This window comes from Rana temporaria, chromosome 3 (genome assembly GCF_905171775.1).
Source record: "Rana temporaria chromosome 3, aRanTem1.1, whole genome shotgun sequence".
NCBI lineage: Eukaryota > Metazoa > Chordata > Amphibia > Anura > Ranidae > Rana > Rana temporaria.
In genome coordinates this window covers 311967102-311985602 of record NC_053491.1, presented here as the reverse complement: position 1 = coordinate 311985602, position 18501 = coordinate 311967102, and the positions used below count along the sequence as shown (strand labels likewise).

Genomic DNA, 18501 nt, shown 5'->3' with positions numbered 1-18501 from the left:
AGGTTTCCGGCAAGAGACTTTCCACTTGAGAGGGTACAGAATTATCCTTGTTTGTTTGAGGCACAAATTCAGGGGCATCTGGTCTCAAATTGCTCAAATCCGGCTCAGGAGTCATAATAGTTGGATGAACATCCATAGGTTCAGACGGCCACATCCAACTCGGACACACATCTTCCTCATCGCTGTCGTCCTCACTTTCTCTTGTAGAAGGTGGCTGTTGGGACCGAGTAACAGGTGCTTGACGGGAAGTGGATGGAATGGGTAAAGGAGACTCATCTCTATCTGGTACCCGCACAGCTTCACTCAGAGGTAGGAGATGATTCCGATGCCAATTCTTCAGTGGCCCGGTCTTTCCCTCTGGTCAAATCTGGTACACTGGCAGGCCAGGCAATTGTTTACAGACGATGTAGATCTAAGAACTCCATCTATCAGCTAGTTTGTGCCTGGCCGAAGCACCCAAATTTCTTAATATAACTCGATCACCTGGCTGTAAATCCTGTACCCGAACCCTCAAGTCATAGTTCCGTTTGTTTCTTTGTTCTCTACTCCCGGATGTCAAATGGGCCTTCTCAAATGCAGAAGCCAGGTTTCTCCTCAGTCTATCCACATAACCCTGGTGAGAGGCAATAGACGTCTGGTCAAGGGAGAGGCCAAAAGCTAAATCTACTGGTAATCGGGCTTCTCTTCCAAACATGAGGCGGTACGGTGAGTATCCTGTAACATCACTTTCTGTGCTATTGTAAGCATGCACAATGGTAGAGATATGTCAACTCCAGTGCTGTTCCTCCCTGATCGACAGTGTTCCCAACATATTGAGTAGAGTCCGATTGAATCTCTTCGGTTGTGCATCGTTATTGACCCCAGGGCGATATTTGAGGCTGAAGCGGAATCCTGACAGGGCAGCCAACCACCGGTGCCCAGTGGCATCCAGTTTGGCCGTAGTGAGAATGTAAGTGAGTGGGTTGTTGTCAGTTCTGACCACGAAATTGGCCCCATACAGGTAGTCTTTTAGTTTGTCCACCACTGTCCACTTCAAGGCCAGGAACTCCAACTTGTGAGTGGGGTAATTCTTCTCAGAAGGGGTGAGACCCCGACTCACATATGCCACCGGTCTCAGGAGGCCATCATATTCCTGGTATAGTACTCCTCCTAGCCCTTCTCTGCTAGCATCCACATGTAGTTCATAAGGCTTGGCAGGATCAGCGTAGGCAAGGACAGGAGCCTGTGTTAGACTCCCTTTCAATTGGAGGAGAGCTCTTTCACATTGGTCGGTCCATTCCTCCTGGATTGATTCACGAGGCTTCCTAGTTCCGTGGGCTGATGAACCCGGCTCAAAGGGCATTGATTCATCTTCTGCTCCTTCCATTCTTAGAAGCGTGTTCAGAGGCTGAGCTATCTTGGCAAACCCCTCTACGAACCTCCTATAGTATGAGCAGAATCCTAGGAAGGACCGGAGTTCAGTAATATTACGAGGTCTCGGCCATGAAGCCACAGCTTCCAACTTCTTAGGATCAGTTGATATGCCTTCTGCTGAAACAACATGTCCCAGGTACGTGACTGAAGGCAGACAGAACTGACACTTCTCTAAGGAAAGTTTCAATCCTTCTTCATGCAGCCGCTTCAAGACCTTTTCCAACCGCTGCTCATGTTCTTCCAGTGTTCTTCCGAAGACTATTAGGTCATACAGATACACTAGTACCTCGATCAGGTGCATGTCTCCCACCGTCTTTTCCATTAGTCGTTGGAAAGTTGCTGGGGCTCCTGTGAGGCCTTGGGGCATTCTATTAAACTCAAAGAATCCCAGTGGACAGATGAAAGCAGTCTTCTCTTTATCTTCAGGATGCATGGGTATCTGGTGATATCCACTTCGCAGGTCAAGTACACTAAACCACTTTGCTCCGGACAGACACTGTAAGGCATCTTCTATTCGAGGAGTAGTGTATTGGTCGGGAATGGTTCTTTGGTTGAGTGTGTGGTAGTCTATGCACAAACGGATGGAACCGTTTTTCTTGCGAACTACCACGATGGGTGAGGCATAAGGACTCCTGGATTCTTGGATTATCCTGGTCCTTTTCAATTCAGCCAGCTGTTCCCTTAGGTCTCCCAATGGGACTCGCCGTGACCTTTCTCGAAAGGGCTTGTCATCTTGGAGGCGAACGCGGTGCTGAGTGCTCCTAGCACACCCCACACCAAACTCATCCTTGGAGAATAAATCTTGCCACTTGAGGAGCTGAGACTGAATTCGCTTCTTCCACTCAGGCGAGATAGGGGCATCTTTAGGATAGAACCGTTCAGATGGGATCTCTCTGTCTACTCCCTCTATCAATTCAGTGGGTGAGAGGGGTGTGGCAGTGGCCACTTGTCCAATCGGCATCCGTGCCTTCAAGGTCACTGGGGAGTCTGACACATTGCATACACTTACAGAGACTCTCCCACGGGCCCGCTGTAGAGCTCTGGTGGATATTATCTCAGGCACCAATTCCACTCCAGATCTCTTCATATTTCTGGGATCAGTTTCCAGGACCACATAGGGGCCTGGTTGTGACCAATTCAACTTGACTGAGGTCTGGAAACTAGTCATTTCTCCTGGCTGTAAGACCTTCTCTGCTCTTTCTAATCTCCAAAGCCGTCCCACTTCTGCAGGGGCCCTCTGTTCTTGAATAATCCGCTGGTAGATTGGCCACAACATCGGGTGCATCTCCTCTGAAGTAGAACTCTCTTCCGTCACTAATGGAGTTATAAGGCGTCTCACCAAGTCAGTATTTGTTCCCACAATCATAGAACTTCGATTAGCTCCTGGTGGGCAGGGACATACAATGGCTAAGGCGTCACAGACCCCTGGTTGTCCAACAGTTGCCGAAACGAGCTCCAGTTTCACTTGTAGACACCCATCATATGGAAGCTTCTCAGTCCCAATACCCCAGATTTCGAGATCCTCTAACTCCATCAGGGGTAGATGCTTCAAATGCTTCTGGTAGAAGTCCCGGTAAATCAGTGTTACTTGAGCACCTGAATCGAGGAGAGCCTTTGTGTAAACCCCTTCTACTTGAACTGGGATAATGGGTGAAGGGCCTATCAACTGGTTAGGGAACTTCTTCCGAGTAGTAGAAGGCATAGACCCAGTCGGCTGCACTCTAGCCCTCTTCCTCGCTTGTGGTGGTTGTTTTCTTCCCCCTTCCGGGTGTTTAGGTTGTGGGTGTGCCTTGCCTCCCTCTGACACAGGACCAGACGCCAGGGGAGGGGATCTTTTTGTCGTAGCAGGTGAGGCTCTGGGTAAAGACTTGGGCCTCTTATTGGTAACCTGGGAATCAGAGCAGTCTTCAGTAGTTGGGCACCCAGTTTGCTCCCTCACTGGGGCCCTCTGTAGTTTCCCGCCGGTCGATAACTTCCTCTTGAATTCGATGGGCTTGGACAGGTATTTCGGTAATGACCCACTCCTCCACAATTATAGCAGATGTTTGACGGTTTTTAACGGTTTCTTGATAGGCACCACCTGAGTAGTAGATTCAGGAACTGGTTCTGAAGTGACTTTTTCAAGGGGCGACTTGACACCTGCAGACAATAGGGTTAGCATTTGCGTCAGCTGGGAAACTTGAGCTCCACTTCTGAATTCCCATTCGACACATTGAGCGTTCGAACCTCAGCAGGAAATGAAAATCCTGAGCCCTTCTTTTTCTCCTCTAGGATAGCCTCTTCCTCCCTTACCATCTTAATGAGATCAGAGTATCGCAAAGAGGTAAGGTCCCTTGTAAGGTCTTTAACTGGATCCAGATAGGATCGGAACTCAGAGCGCCTCTCAGGATCTGTTTCATTCTAACTTGATCCATATCCCTGGCTTCTATTCCTTTCTTTAGTACAATCTGGTATAGCATTTTGTTTAGTCGTCGAATATACTCGGAAAGCCGCTCATTTTCCCATTGAAACATGTGTTCAAATAGGAAGATTAGATCTGTAGCATTCTCTGTGCGCCCAAACTCATCTTGTAGCATGCGAAGATAGTCATATGCTGTACAAGACTCCTGACTGAATTTCAAATTTCGGATGGCTTCTGCTGCAATGCCTTTCAGACTTTCAGTAATGCGTTGTTTCTTTTGAGCCTCTGGAACATCCCATTCTTCCAGTGCTTGCATAGCCTGTTCCATCCAGGTTTCATACTCTTCTTCTCCAGGAGGTACAGGCTGCACTCCAGAAAAAATTCTCAACTTCCTGTAGCCATAGTTCACAGATGGCGAGGACATTTTTCTAACGCTCTCTACCAGTTTTCCTATGTCCATGAAGAAGGAAGCTGGGGGGTAGTTAGTGGTTGGTACAGAAGTGGTAGTTAGTTCCACTGTGTCTGACATGGTCTGGCTTGGTCCCTCCAGACAACTTGCTGAGGTGAGTAGAGGGAATAACCGTGCTTTAACTTCTCCGGCTAGCTGGATGCTATCACCCTGGAAGCAGGTTGGGACTCCTTTCTTCCATTCTAGTAGGGCATAGGTATGGGAGACTTTTTGATCTATTTTCGTGTCTATTACAAACACTTTCTGGTCAGGTGCTAGTGTAGTTACTGCTTGACGGATCTGTTCCTCTGTCCATTTGTCAGCAGGAATGTCCATTACTATACTCAGCCCTAATTGGCCATTTTGTTCTTTGCACCACTCTGCTGCAGTGTTTGGATCCATTGCTGGCTCGGGCAGGCTGGATTACTCCGGTGGCTGGATCGGCCCTGCGACCAGGCCTCAGTTCGATCGCTCAAAACACAGTCTCTCTCTGTTTCAGTAGACGAACATCAGTCTCTCCAAGAACTATTGCATAGAGTCTGTGTCTCAGTGGCAAACACACAGCTCTGACACAAGCCGTCTTAAATCACCCTGTGATGCAGATCTGTGTTCCCTGGGTCACTGTTCCAGACTCCCTCTCCTCACTACTTCCTCCTGACTCCCCTCTCTCCCGGAACTTCCTGTCTCACAGCCTCCTGGGAAATGCAGTTCTCCAGCCCCTTGCTGTAGAAATGTATCTCTGTCTGCTCTGTACTGCAGTCTCCAAATCTGTGCTCTGGCTCCACCTGCTGCAATATATATATATCTACATCCTCTTAAATGGCTGAAAATCACAACAGGGCTACAATAGAAAAAAAATGATGTACTGTATGTGACAGTAGCTTGGAAGAAACCCAAATCTGTGTGCTGAGATCTATGAAAATGCACCTAAAAGTGTAACTAATGAAAGAAAGCTCCCATCTTGACCTTTGTTTTATCTTCAGTTACTAGCAGCAAAAGGGTCGCTGGTTCAAATCCCGACCACGACACCATCTGCCTGGAGTTTGCATGTTCTCCCTGTGCATGCGTGGGTTTCCTCCGGGTACTCCAGTTTCCTCCCACACTCCAAAGACATGCTTGTAGGTAAATTGGATCTTGTCCAAATTGGCCCAGTATATATGTATATCTGTGTGTATGACTGTGTGTCCCAATGCGTGTCACGATCCTACGGGGTAAAATGACTGCACCAGCCAAGCAGACTCTGGCTGGAAAAAGCGCCCAGAGGCGATTCAGTTTGCATGAGTTGCGCTATATAAGTCATTCATTCATTCACTATGGTGCTGCACATGTTATCAGTTATGACACCAGCCATGTGACGGCTTGACTGTTCAGTAGAGAGCCTAAGCAACCCTGACAATTATCATTTATGGCAAACCTTGAATATAATCACTTTGGAAACGTTATACTAAAGGGTTCAGTTCTACTTTAAGTTCTTTTTACACTGCACTGCACTGTTTCAAGTTAATATGGTCCTGCGTTTTTTTTTTTTTCGGTAGGTTGCCCGCTCTTCCCAGGGGGAGACACATTGGAGAAGGGATCAAGGGCAGGGGAACAGTGGGAGGACTGTGATATTTGGATGGCACATATATATGTATCATTGTGAGTGCCATCACCTCCCCTCTTCCCCTTGCACCCCCCTCTTTTTTGGGTGGGTTCACTGGAAACTACACACAGGGGTAATAAAACACAGTAAGGCGCTAGCAATCGGCTTTCTCAATTTTTAATGGTTCACCGGATAATATATAATAAGGGGCCCTTAAGTGCGCCTTTCTTAATATAGTAGGGTGTTTTTTCCCTCTTTTTTTCCCTCTTTTTGGTTGTTTGTACACTGGATATTATAAACAAGGGAAATAAAACACAAGAATAACACATAGCAAGGGATTAGCAAGCGCCCTTTTTTAAGGAAAGAAAGAGGGAGGAGGGAAGTAATCAATGTGTGTCCAGGGGAAGAGGGATAATAGGTTTTATGATGCAAAGAGGGTAATTTTGTTTGTGTCATGTTTATGTTGTATGTTGAAATTTGTGATGATAAAAGAAAAAAAAGAAATTAAAAATAAAATATGGTCCTTCGGTTTCTAGACCAGGTTAGTTTGTGCCAGTAACTGTTAAATTCTCTGTAATGTCTTTTAACAACATGAAGCTTTGAGATGAATGCGTCATGAAGTAGAAAAGAACAAGAGGTAGTATACATGTAAGCTGACAATGCGCTATACAATCTGGTTGTAGAAACCCTCTTTACAATCTCCTTTTAGATTTACCAAATACCAATCTGTATCAAATCAAGCAGGCACTTGCATTACATAGTTGATGGTGGATCTAAAAGAGATTGAACAATCAGATTGTAAAATGTATGGTCAGTTGTAGACCAATTGGACACAACAGAGCCACTGTTGGCTCAACCAGTTTTACTAATAGGCTGTACAAAATAAAATGTACAAAATAAAATAGATGACAGTGGTTGAGTGTGCAGACATGCAATGAAGAATATGTAGTCTTACCACTCCCCACACAATCCACATATGTGAAGTTGTTTGCTAATGTTCATTATATACCATTAATAGTCCAAAATGTCACTAATAAAATGTTCCTTCTTTTTTTAGAGACTTTGCTTTTATAGCTAATGATAAGGATACCTGCATGTTGAAGTGTCATGTATTTCGTTGTGATGTCCCAGCCAAAGCTATTGCCAGTGCCCTCCATGATATGTGTTCTAAGGTAGGAAGTCCTTGAGCCACGTATGAAAGATTCTGAAGAAATAAGTTGATGTAAATAATTATATTAGTCTGTGTTACTGTTTTTAAAATTGAGATTATTTATTTGTATAATGTATGACTATATACATGTGCATGACAACAGCCTTATTTACTCTATACACATATGTAAGCCCTGCTCCCTGCTGTTCAGTGCTACATATTGGGGGAGATTTACTAAAACTGATCCACACAAAATCTGGTGCAGCTTTTATTGCAAAAGCTTAATTGAACAAGCTGAAGTTGATTGATTTCTGTGCACCAGATTCTGTGTTCTCAAGTTTAAGTAAATCTACCCCATTGTCTGAGCTCTCCATAAAGTCTATTATGGTCAGCTGACTCACTGAAAATAGTGGGGTCTTTTTATCATTGTTTTCACACAACCTTCACGCAACTTTCATCCAATAGTCACACATTTTCCACATATGATTCATTTCGAAAAATATATTAATCTTTTGTAAAAGTTGTGAGAATCTTGTGTGAAAACACTGAAAAATAGACCTCCTTTTTCTCACCATGGCTGATATCTTATCTCAGTTTTGAACCACCCCTTTAGCAACAGTCAAAAGGTGGAGCAAATATTTTGAACAGATGGTTATAAAGGTTAATTTTGTTTATGTTGGTTTACATTGCCCGGCATACACACATTGCCTCATCTCCCGCTACTATTAGCAGAGAGTATCACAGTGGCTTTGCGCCTTGTGATTGCTTAGATGGCCAATGACAGTGATCACAAATGTAAACAGTACTAGTGTTTACATTTTGAGAGCCCTCCCCTTCCTGTAACAACAGAGGAAGGGGATCCCGGAGGGTTTAATTAATTAAATCCTCCAAGATACAGAGGAAGGCTGTAATTCAAGGTCAGGGTTTAAAATGATACTGACTACCATTAGTGTGGGATTGTTTTTGGGGGTATCTAAAGTGGCAAAAAACATCAATGATGGGAAAGGGGTGGACAGTTTTACAATATCACTGTGCAGTTGTTTTTGGGTATGGATTTTAAATGCCAATGAGCACCAATGAATCAGGATTTTTTTTGGGGGGGGGGGGGATTAAAGTACCCCTGACCGCAAATGATTGTGGGATTGTTTTGGGTTTGGCCATGACATCTAGCCAATTCAATTTTAGTCTGCAGGAAATTCTCTTCCACTAGTAACAGAATCACTTGGCTTAATGGGGCAACTTGTAAAGGTTTAGCTCTCCTTACCCACTTCGATACCAGTATGTTTCCTTATTTAAAAACATTTATGGCAGGAAAACGAATCATCACCTTGAGGTGTCTACTTCCCAAAAGAAGGTAATTTCTGGGGTGTTTGTGATGTCCTGGCCTTTTTATATATATATATATATATATATATATATATATATATATATATATATATATATATGTTTTATAACTGAAAGTAAGGAAAACTGTATATTTTCAAAATGTTTAGACTTTTTTCCTTTTGTATAGTAAAAAATAAAAAAAACTCTGGTTTTCAATACTACTAGCTATAAAAATTATTTGGGTACAGTGATAACCAAGTAGTTTTCAGTCAAACTATGACACCGCTGAGAAATGGCCTGGGCAGGAATGGCATGTAACATGTTGCTATTGAGGTGGTTAAAGCCTAACTCTGTCACTTTAAAACCTCTTTCACACTGGAGCGTTTTGCAGGCGCTATAGCGTTAAAAATGGCGCCTGCAATATGCCCTTAAAAACCTGTCCCCATTCATTCCAGTGTACACACTGGAGCTGTGAGCTAGCAGGATGGTAAAAAAAAGTCCTGCTAGCCGCATCTTTGTAGCGGAGAAGGAGCGGTGTGTTTACCACTCCTCCGCTGCTGCCCATTGAAATCAATGGGACAGCGCGGCTATACCGCCTGCAATGCGCTGCTTCAGCCGTTTTAACCTTTTCTCGGCCGCTAGCAGGGGGTAAATGCGCCCCGCTAGCAGCCGAAATGTGCCACAAATCTGCCCATAGCGCCGGCGGTAAAAATGGCGGCGTTTTACCGCCGACGCTGTGTGAAAGGGCTCTAATTGGTTGGTTTTGGTTCAAGCTGGTTCAAACAAACTAGTTACTTCACTGTCAGCATTGTATGAGATCTGTATGTACCCTCAGCTACATACAATGTAATGTGCTGCTTTCTGGCAGTAGGACTTCCCGTCCTGCTCCTGGAACAGAATGAAGTTGGACTGAGCATTGCTCAGCTATTCACAGGAAGCATTGTATTCCATAAATGAATATAAGACTAGGTTACTTCTGATTGGCTGGGGTGGAGCGGCAGGCAGATGGTGTCATGATCTCAGCCAATCAGAGGTAGCCTTGTGTTCAAAGAATACAGTAAAACCTTGGTTTGAGAGCGTTTTGCAAGACAAGCAAAACATGTTAATACATTTTGACTTGCATCATGTCACAACTGAGTATAAAAGAGAAGAGAGCAATATGGTTACATTTAATGAAGGTACAACTTTGCTTTGATATACAAGTGCTTTGGATTACAATCATGTTTCTGGAACGAATTTTGCTCGCAATCCAAGGTTTTACTGTACAGTGTTTCCTCTGAGCAGCACTCTGCTTAACTCAATTTTGTTCTTGATAGGGGACAGTAAGTTGCTGTCCTGGTTCTAAAACAACAGCACTGTATATTGTATGTAGCTGATGCTACATACAGTCTTTATACCTGTAGCAATGACATCTGCTGCATCTGTTAGTGAAGCAAATAGTTTGTTTGGACCAGTTTGTTCCAAAATAACTATTTAAAATGACAAATAACATGGAGTTAGGCTTAAAGTGGATGTAAACCCACTCTCATCAATTCTAAACTTCCATAGTGGTGAACTATAAGGATATACATGTCTCCTGCATGTATCCTTACCTGTCAAATGTCTCCCCCCTTCTCGGTTTGAAGCTCCCCAAAACTTTGGATTCAGTAGCGGGTCTGTTATTCGCCGCTCGGTGGGTGGAGTCGTGATGCCAGCAGACTCTCCGCCCACCTCTACACTTCCCTTGGCCAGAGCCTACAGGAGAGGCAGAGTGCGTTTTGGGTAAAAGCAGAGCGCGCTCACAGCCCCCTGTCACTTCTACACATACATCAATGTCCAGTGACAGTCTGGAATGATCGGTGTGGGGGACAGCTGTGAGCACCGATTTCCCCCCCCCCCCCCTTGCATGGCTTTTCATCAGCCGCTTCTCCTTTTCCTTCTCCTTCTCCCTCCCGCAACTATCACCTGAAAAGCAATGCAGGGGGATCAGTGTTCACAGCTGTCCCTGCTGCACCGATCATCCCAGTGTCCTAAGTGTCTGCCTCCTCCAGCCCCGTGTGCTCCTCCACCACCCTTTCTTCATCTCTGGCCCCCTCGTCCCCCACAGCTGCTGGCTTTCCTCTCCTGTGGGACCCCTGACATGTCACCAAAGCCCCCAACAGGGCTCATAATAAACTGACACTGACCACTGCCCCACTGACACTGACACTGACCACTGCCCCACTGACACTGACCACTGCCCTACTGACACGCACAGGACCCTTTTTTTGGTCTGCACCAGAATCGGATCGCATGGGTGTTCACACCTATACGATCCAATTCATGTCCAAACTGTCAGTTCGCAATGTGATATGCGTGCTGAAATGGGGGTGTCATTCACATTGTATGACACTCCCCAGCCGTTCGTATATGGCAGTGTGAACTGCCTTGCGAGTTGGGTGATATGTGAGAACCCGCAGTGGATTCGCAGAGTTCCCGCATCGCTACAGTGTGAACCCAGCCTTGGTGGGAGCAGTCAGGTGACATTTGTAGGCTCTGTTCACATAGGTGCGATGCTGTAACCTTGCGAATCCACTGTGGGTTCCCACTTAGCACCTGACTCGCCCGGCAGTTCACACTGCCATATGTGAACTGCTGTGGAGTGTCAATGCAATGGTAATGACACCCCTATTTCAGCTCGGACATCGCCCTGCAAACTGACAGTTTCAGACCGCATAGGTGTGAACACCCATGTGATCAGATTCTGGTGCGGACCAAAAAAAGGGTCCTGTGCAAGTTTGGTCCAAATGCGGTGCAATATCAGCCATACTATCTGTATGGCTGAAATTGCACTGCATGGACATCGCACGTGATTTGCAGTGCGGTGCAAATCGCATGTAATCTCGCACAATGCACCAGTGTTAAAGTGGACTTTCCATCCCAACATTTTTTTTCTCATTATTGTGCTCATTAGACCTAAAAAAGTAAAAAAAAAAAAACATTTATTTTTTACTCATCTGGAAATGCCTGTTGCTATGCGGTCCCATGAAATCTGCCTTTGAAATCACCTAGGATTCTGACATCTCCCTCTAATGCTCCTGGGAAATGTGTGTCATCATTTCCCAGGATGCAGTGCGCTGTCCAATTATGACTCCCCATCCAAGACTTCCAGGAAGTAAGTGCGTGTGGGCTTCACAATGCCCACAAGCAAAATGACAACGGTGTAGACATAGTTTTATAAACCATCTTTTTTTGAATATCTATGCGGATCGGCGGCGGATTGTAAAATAGTAAGTGACCGGACTTATATTCTAAAAACGCAGGATGAAAGGACATACATTTAAAAAATGCTAATTGTGGTTGGAACTCCGCTTTAACCGGCCCTAAGCTCATTCAGCCTTAGTCTCCATTCACACCTCAGCGTAGGTGATCTGCAGCGTATTGCGGCGACATCAAATAGGCGTTTTGTCCCACGATTTGCGGCGACAAAACGCGACGTGTTTTTTGCTAGAGGGGTGATTTTTTACATGGTCGGCTATGCCCGAACGCCGAAGCCGCCCGAAAAAAAGGGTCCGGGACTTCTTTTGAGCTTCAGGCGTCTCGGCGTTCGGCGTGGAGATGTGAACCATCTCCATAGCCGACCATGGAAAATCACCCCTCCGGCGTATCAGGGGCGGCTGCGGCGTCGCGCTTCAGGCGTATATACGCCTAGGTGTGAATGCAGCCTTACTGGGTGTAATTATAAAAAGTGAGAAATCCATCATAACACATCCTGGTGATGGAAAGGAATGTTGCAACTGTGATCAGGTGACCTCACACACACTACACTATAACAATTCATCAGATCACTGGAGCTTCTCCTCTGCCCAGCTCTGACTAGATACATCTCCCCTAAATCACTTGTATGTGTATATTCTGCTGGATGTTCTGCATAGCTCCCAACTGTCCCTGATTTGGAGCAATGTCCCTCTATCCCTCATTCTCATTTGTCCCTCATTTTGGTCTGATCTATAAAGTTGTATATAAAATGCACTTTATATCTATCAAAAAGTGTTTCCCATTGTTACATTTTTCATCTGATTTCTAAATTGCTGCATTTGTAAAATCCAAAAGCCAATATAAAGGAATAGTGGTGATAAAAAAGCACTTGTGGATTTTTTTTTCTTGTACAGTTCTCCTTTAAGGGGGCGTGGCAAGGGGTGCGTCCTATGCCTGCAGATTGGTGTCCCTCATTCCCATCTCAGAAAGTTGGGAGGTATGGGAGGTATGGTTCTGTGTTTTCACTGCACCATACATTTCCTTATCACACCCAATGATAAGAAACATCCAGTCAAAACATGTGAACTTTTTACACAGGATGTGCCTGTCACAGGCTAGTGTATGAGATATGTAAATCACCTGTCAATCACAACAAAGGGGAGGAACGGACAAACATGTTTCTCTGTTTGTCTGTTTAGTTCACTTTACAAAGAAAAGAGCTGGATTAACCTCCCTGGCGGTATGATTCTTTCAGAAAAAACATGCTGAAAGCGGTACCATTATTTAGTAAATTTGGCGTTTTATATTGTAGGTCTGTAATTTTTAGAAATAACTCACTTAAATCTGACCAAACAAGATTCTAATAGGCATCCCGGGTATGACATTTTTTTAAAAACAAAATTATAAATTATAATATAATAAATTATAAATAATTATAACAAATAATAATATAATTATAATAAAAATTATTCAATAATGTAATCAAATCAAAAACACTGAAATTTGCTCAGTTGCAGAATTGTTGCTGTCATTATTTTTTTTTTTTATGACTAATTTCCCCACAAATCGCTATCGCACAATTCTGCAAGTGATTATAATTTATTATCGCTGTTTTTTAGCTGATCTAAAACAATTTTTGACATAAAGGGACACTTTTGGTTGCTATGGACAATCTACAGTTTGCAGGGAGAAGGAAACGTTTTTATTATATAAAATGACATGCATGACACAGGACAGACCACTAGGGACAAGGGGGGTGTGTTTTTTTTTACATACAGTACTGTAATCTATAAGATTACAGTATACTGTATGTAAAGTGTTTGTTTACTTTTTTGAATTTGGCGCCGTTCTCCGTCCCCGTGCGTCGTAACGTCGCAGGGAATGGAGATCGGCGTCACACAGAGGCACTGTGTGAATCGAGCGAGGTCCCGCTCGCTCACACAGCGCGGTGGCATCGCTGGATCCAGGGACAAGGTAAGTAAACCATGCCTGTGGATCTAGCGAGGCAAGCCCGAGTCTGACTCGGGGTTACCGCTCGCAGCAGGAAAATCTAACCCCGAGTCAGACTCGGGAATACCGCCAGGCAGGTTAACTCTGTGTGGCAAGACTGGGCACAGATGATAGGAAATCGTATACTCTACATTGTGACATAAAAAAAAATGGGTTTACATCCACTTTAAGCAAGAAACAGAATAATGAGCTGGTTAGCTCCCCCCAGAGGCAAATATTCAAATTGGAACGTTTAATGCAATAAAAAAATGAAAAGCAAGCATATAAAAGTAACTTTAACCTAAACAATAATCAATAAAATGCACTATACTGTCCCTTTCTTGTTTCCCATGCAAGATAGCAACACGTTGCTTGGAGTAACACCTATCTTCCAGTTTTATGGATAAGCTGTACTGATAAATAATAGCAAGTATATACAGTACACCTGAACAATGTTTGATACCACTGCTTTAACATACAGTAAAACCTTGGTTTGGGAGCATTTGGCAAGACAAGCTAAATGTTTTAGTTAATTTTGACTTGATATACAAGCAATGTTTTGATATACAAGTAGCGTCATGTCACAACTGAGTATAAAAGAGAGGAGAGGCGCTTCTAAGTGTAGCAACATGGTTCATTTAATGAAGGTATAACATTTAGCAACTCACATGGTTAATGATTAAAAGAGGCACATCTAAGCATACAGGCATCCAGGGTAAAGCTGTCCACATAGACAGACCTCCTCACCGCCGTCAACGTCATCCCTTCCACACTGAACTCCCCAAGTGTTTCTAGCCTCGCATTCAGATCGCTCTACTGCAGGGTAGTCTTCCCTGTCACGATTGTAGACTGAGAGCGGTGAGAGCCAGCGGTGCGGAGGATGGTCTATGTGGACAGTTTTACCCCGGATGCCTGCATACTTGGATGTACCTCTTTTATTTATCAATCATGTGAGTTGTTAAATGTTGTACCTTCATTAAATGTAACCATATTGCTACACTTAGAGGCATCTCTCTTCTCTTTTATACTCTGTAGCTCTTGATGGATTTTGCTTCTAATCCCCTTGTGGTGGCTTCCAATTGTGGATGGATATTTTATGGTTACACAACCTTCACATTGCTATAATCTTTTTTTATGGACAGTGGACTATAAACTAAAGGACTTATGAATAAATGGTTGTGGAACGAATAATCTGAGTTTCCATTATTTCTTAAAATTTCTTAAATTTGCTTTGGATTACGAGCATGTTTCTGGAACGAATTATACTCGCAATCCAAGGTTTTACTGTATTGTGATTTAGAGTTGTATCAATAGGAAAAACACATTTGTAGATTGTCATGTCTGTAAACTAAAAGTTGACTTGGTAGAAATGCAATAATTTGGCAATGGGTGGCCATTGTTAGGATGAATCAATTTCTACCTTCAATTTGTTCATATGATTCCTGTTAGGTAGGTGGTATTTCATTATTATGAGGTTTTATTTAAAAAAAAATTAAAGCGGTTGTATACCCGCAATTCTTTTTTTTTTTTTTTTTTTACACCTGTAAGGCAAAAGCCATAATCGGCTGGTATGCACCGCATACTAGCTGATTATGAAATACTTACCTTGGAACAAGGTGAGAGCAACTTACCTGGTCCACGCCGAGGGAGAATTCATCTTTCCTGTGTGTCTTCCGGGTATCGCCGCTCCAGCGCTGTGATTGGCTGGAGCGGCGATGTCGTCACTCCCGCGCATGCGCGCGGGAGACTTCTCTCCGGCGAGGTCCGGCAGCTGCCGGCCCTTTAGCCGAGGATGCCCGCTGCGCATGTCCCGCTGCAGTCAGCGGTGCATTGCGGGGGAAATATCTACTAAACCTGTAAGGTACAGGAAAGCCTTATTATAGGCTTACCTGTAGGTTAAAGTGGTAGTACAGAGTTTACTACCACTTTAACCACTTAAGGACCGCCGCATGTACATATACGTCAGCAGAATGGCACAGGCAGGCACATGCACGTATATATACGTGCTCTGCTTGACGTGGGTCGGGGGTCCGATCGGGACCCCCCCCGTAGATGCGGCGGTCCCCGTGGCTTCAGGAGCGATCCGGGACGACGGCGCGGCTATTCATTTATAGCCGCTCCATCGCGATCGCTCCCCGGAGCTGAAGAACAGGGTGAGCCGTGTGTAAACACGGCTTCCCCGTGCTTCACTGTGTCGGCGCATCGATCGCGTCATTCCCTTTATAGGGAAGACACGATCGATGACGTCATTCCTACAGCCACACCCCCCTACACTAGTAAACACACACAAAGTAAACCCTAACTCCTACAGCGCCCCCTGTGGTTAACTCCCAAACTGCAAACTGTCATTTTCACAATAAAGAATGCAATTTAAATGCATTTTTTGCTGTGAAAATGACAATTGTCCCAAAAATGTGTCAAAATTGTCCGAAGTGTCCGCCATAATGTCGCAGTCATGAAAAAAAACGCTGATCGCCGCCATTTGTAGTAAAAAAATAAAAAATGAATAAAAATGCAAAAAAACTATCCCCTATTTTGTAAACACTATAAATTTTGCGCAAACCGATAAACGATTATTGCGATTTTTTTTACCAAAAATAGGTAGAAGAATACGTATCGGCCTAAACTGAGGGAAAAAAATGTTATATATGTTTTTGGGGGATATTTATTATAGCAAAAAGTCGCTCTATTTTTGTTTATAGCGCAAAAAATAAAAACCGCAGGTGATCAAATACCACCAAAAGAAAGCTCTATTTGTGGGGAAAAAAAGACGCCAATTTTATTTTGGGAGCCATGTTGCACGACCGCCCAATTGTCTGTTAAAGCGACGCAGTCCCGAACTGTAAAAACCCCTTGGGTCTTTAGGCAGCATTTTGGTCCGGGGCTTAAGTGGTTAAGTAGAAATTGTTATGCCGCGTACACACGATCATTTTTCAGCATGAAAAAAAAACGTTGTTTTTCAGCGTGTCCAAAAAACAAAGTTTTCCCAACTTCATCATTAAAACGACGTTGCCTACAAACCATCTTTTTTAAAAAATTATCTAGCAAATCGCGGTGACGTACAACACGTACGACGGCACTATAAAGGGGAAGTTCCATTCGCCTTTGAGCCGCTTTAGCTGATTCCGTGTTAGTAAAAGATGATTTGCGCTTTTTTGTCTGTTACAGTGTGATGAATGTGCTTACTCCATTATGAACGGTAGTTTTACCCGAACGAGCGCTCCCCTCTCATCACTTGCTTCTGAGCATGCGCGGGTATTTTACGTATTTTACACACACGATAATTTTTTACAACCCGAAAAACTACATAGTTTAACTACTTGCCGACCGCCCACCGTCGTTATACGTCCTCAATTTAAAGATGAATATCTCGGTAACGGCAGCAGCTGCTGCCACAATCGAGATATTCATCTCTTCTGTGGGCGGCCGTGTAAACCATAATAGCGGTCTCCGCGGTGGATTTGCCGCGAGATCGCCGTTATCGGTGGCGGGAGAGGTGCCCCCCCTCCCGCCGCTCTCCCGCGCCCTCCGCCGCTTACCGTAGCCGTCGGTAGCGGCGGAGAGGATCGCGACCGTTCGCTAGCTGAGCGGGGACGAGACTGAAGGAAAAATCTCCTTCGCCCGTCCCCATAGCTCTGCTGGGCGGAAGTGACGTCAAAACGTCAGTCCCGCCCAGCCTCTTAAAGAAACATTTTTTTTTTTGTCATTTGAAAAAATTACATTTCCAAATTTTTTCTTTTTTTTGCATTTAAGCCTAAATATGAGATCTGAGGTCTTTTTGACCCCAGATCTCATATTTAAGAGGACCTGTCATGCTTTTTTCTATTACAAGGGATGTTTACATGCCTTGTAATAGGAATAAAAGTGATAATTATTTATTTTTTTTGTTTTTTTTTCAGTGTTAAAAATTTTAAAATAAATAAAAATAAATGCGAAAACCAAAAATTTTTTTTTTAAAGCGCCCCGTCGAGCTCGCGCGTAGGAGCGAACGTATACGCGAGTAGCGCCCGCATATGAAAACGGTATTCAAACCACACAAGTGAGGTATCGCCGCGATCGTTAGAGCGAGAGCAATAATTTTAGCCTTAGGCCTACTCTGTAACTCAAAAAATGCAACCTGTAGAATTTTTTAAACGTCGCCTATCAAGATTTTTAAGGTTAAAAGTTTGGCGCCATGCCACGAGCGGGCGCAATTTTTAAGCGTGACATGTTGGGTATCATTTTACTCGGCGTAACATTATCTTTCACAATATATAAAAAAATAGGCCAAATTTATTGTTGCCTTATTTTTTTAATTTAAAATTGAATTTTTTCCAAAAAAAGTGCGCTTGTAAGACCGCTGCGCAAATACGGTGTGACAAAGTATTGCAATGACTGCCATTTTATTCTCTAGGGTGTTAGAAAAAAATATATATAATGTTTGGGGGTTTTAAGTAATTTTCTAGCAAAAAAAAATGGTTTTGTCTCGTAAACACCGACTCTGAAAAACAGGCCCGGGGCTAAAGTGGTTAACCGCTTCCCGACCGCCGCATGTAGATGTAGATATACGTCGGCAGAATGGCACGTACAGGCACATTGGCGTACCTGTACGTCCCTGCCTTGTAGCGGGTTGGGGGTCCGATCGGGACCCCCCCCCGCTACATGCGGCGGCCGGGTTCCCGCGGGGAGCGATCCGGGACGACGGCGCGGCTATTCGTTTGTAGCCGCTCCGTCGCGATCGCTCCCCGGAGCTGAAGAACGGGGAGAGCCGTATTATAGGGAGACTCGATCGATGATGTCAGTCCTACAGCCACACCCCCCTACAGTTGTAAACACACAGTACTACACTCCTAACTCCTACAGCGCCCCCTGTGGTTAACTCCCAAACTGCAACTGTCATTTTCACAATAAACAATGCAATTTAAATGCATTTTTTGCTGTGAAAATGACAATTGTCCCAAAAATGTGTCAAAATTGTCCGAAGTGTCCGCCATAAT

At 44.1% G+C, this 18501-nt stretch overlaps 1 protein-coding gene across 3 annotated transcripts in view; it reads left to right on the top strand.

Annotated features, from left to right (window-relative positions):
* APBB3 (amyloid beta precursor protein binding family B member 3) overlaps positions 1-18501 on the top strand; it is a 283221-nt gene that overhangs the window by 236070 nt on the left and 28650 nt on the right. For all 3 annotated transcript variants that reach the window (XM_040344808.1, XM_040344807.1, XM_040344809.1), the window contains one exon: positions 6902-7016. In XM_040344808.1, coding sequence (XP_040200742.1) covers positions 6902-7016 — 115 coding nt within the window. The remainder of the gene's footprint in view (positions 1-6901; positions 7017-18501) is intronic.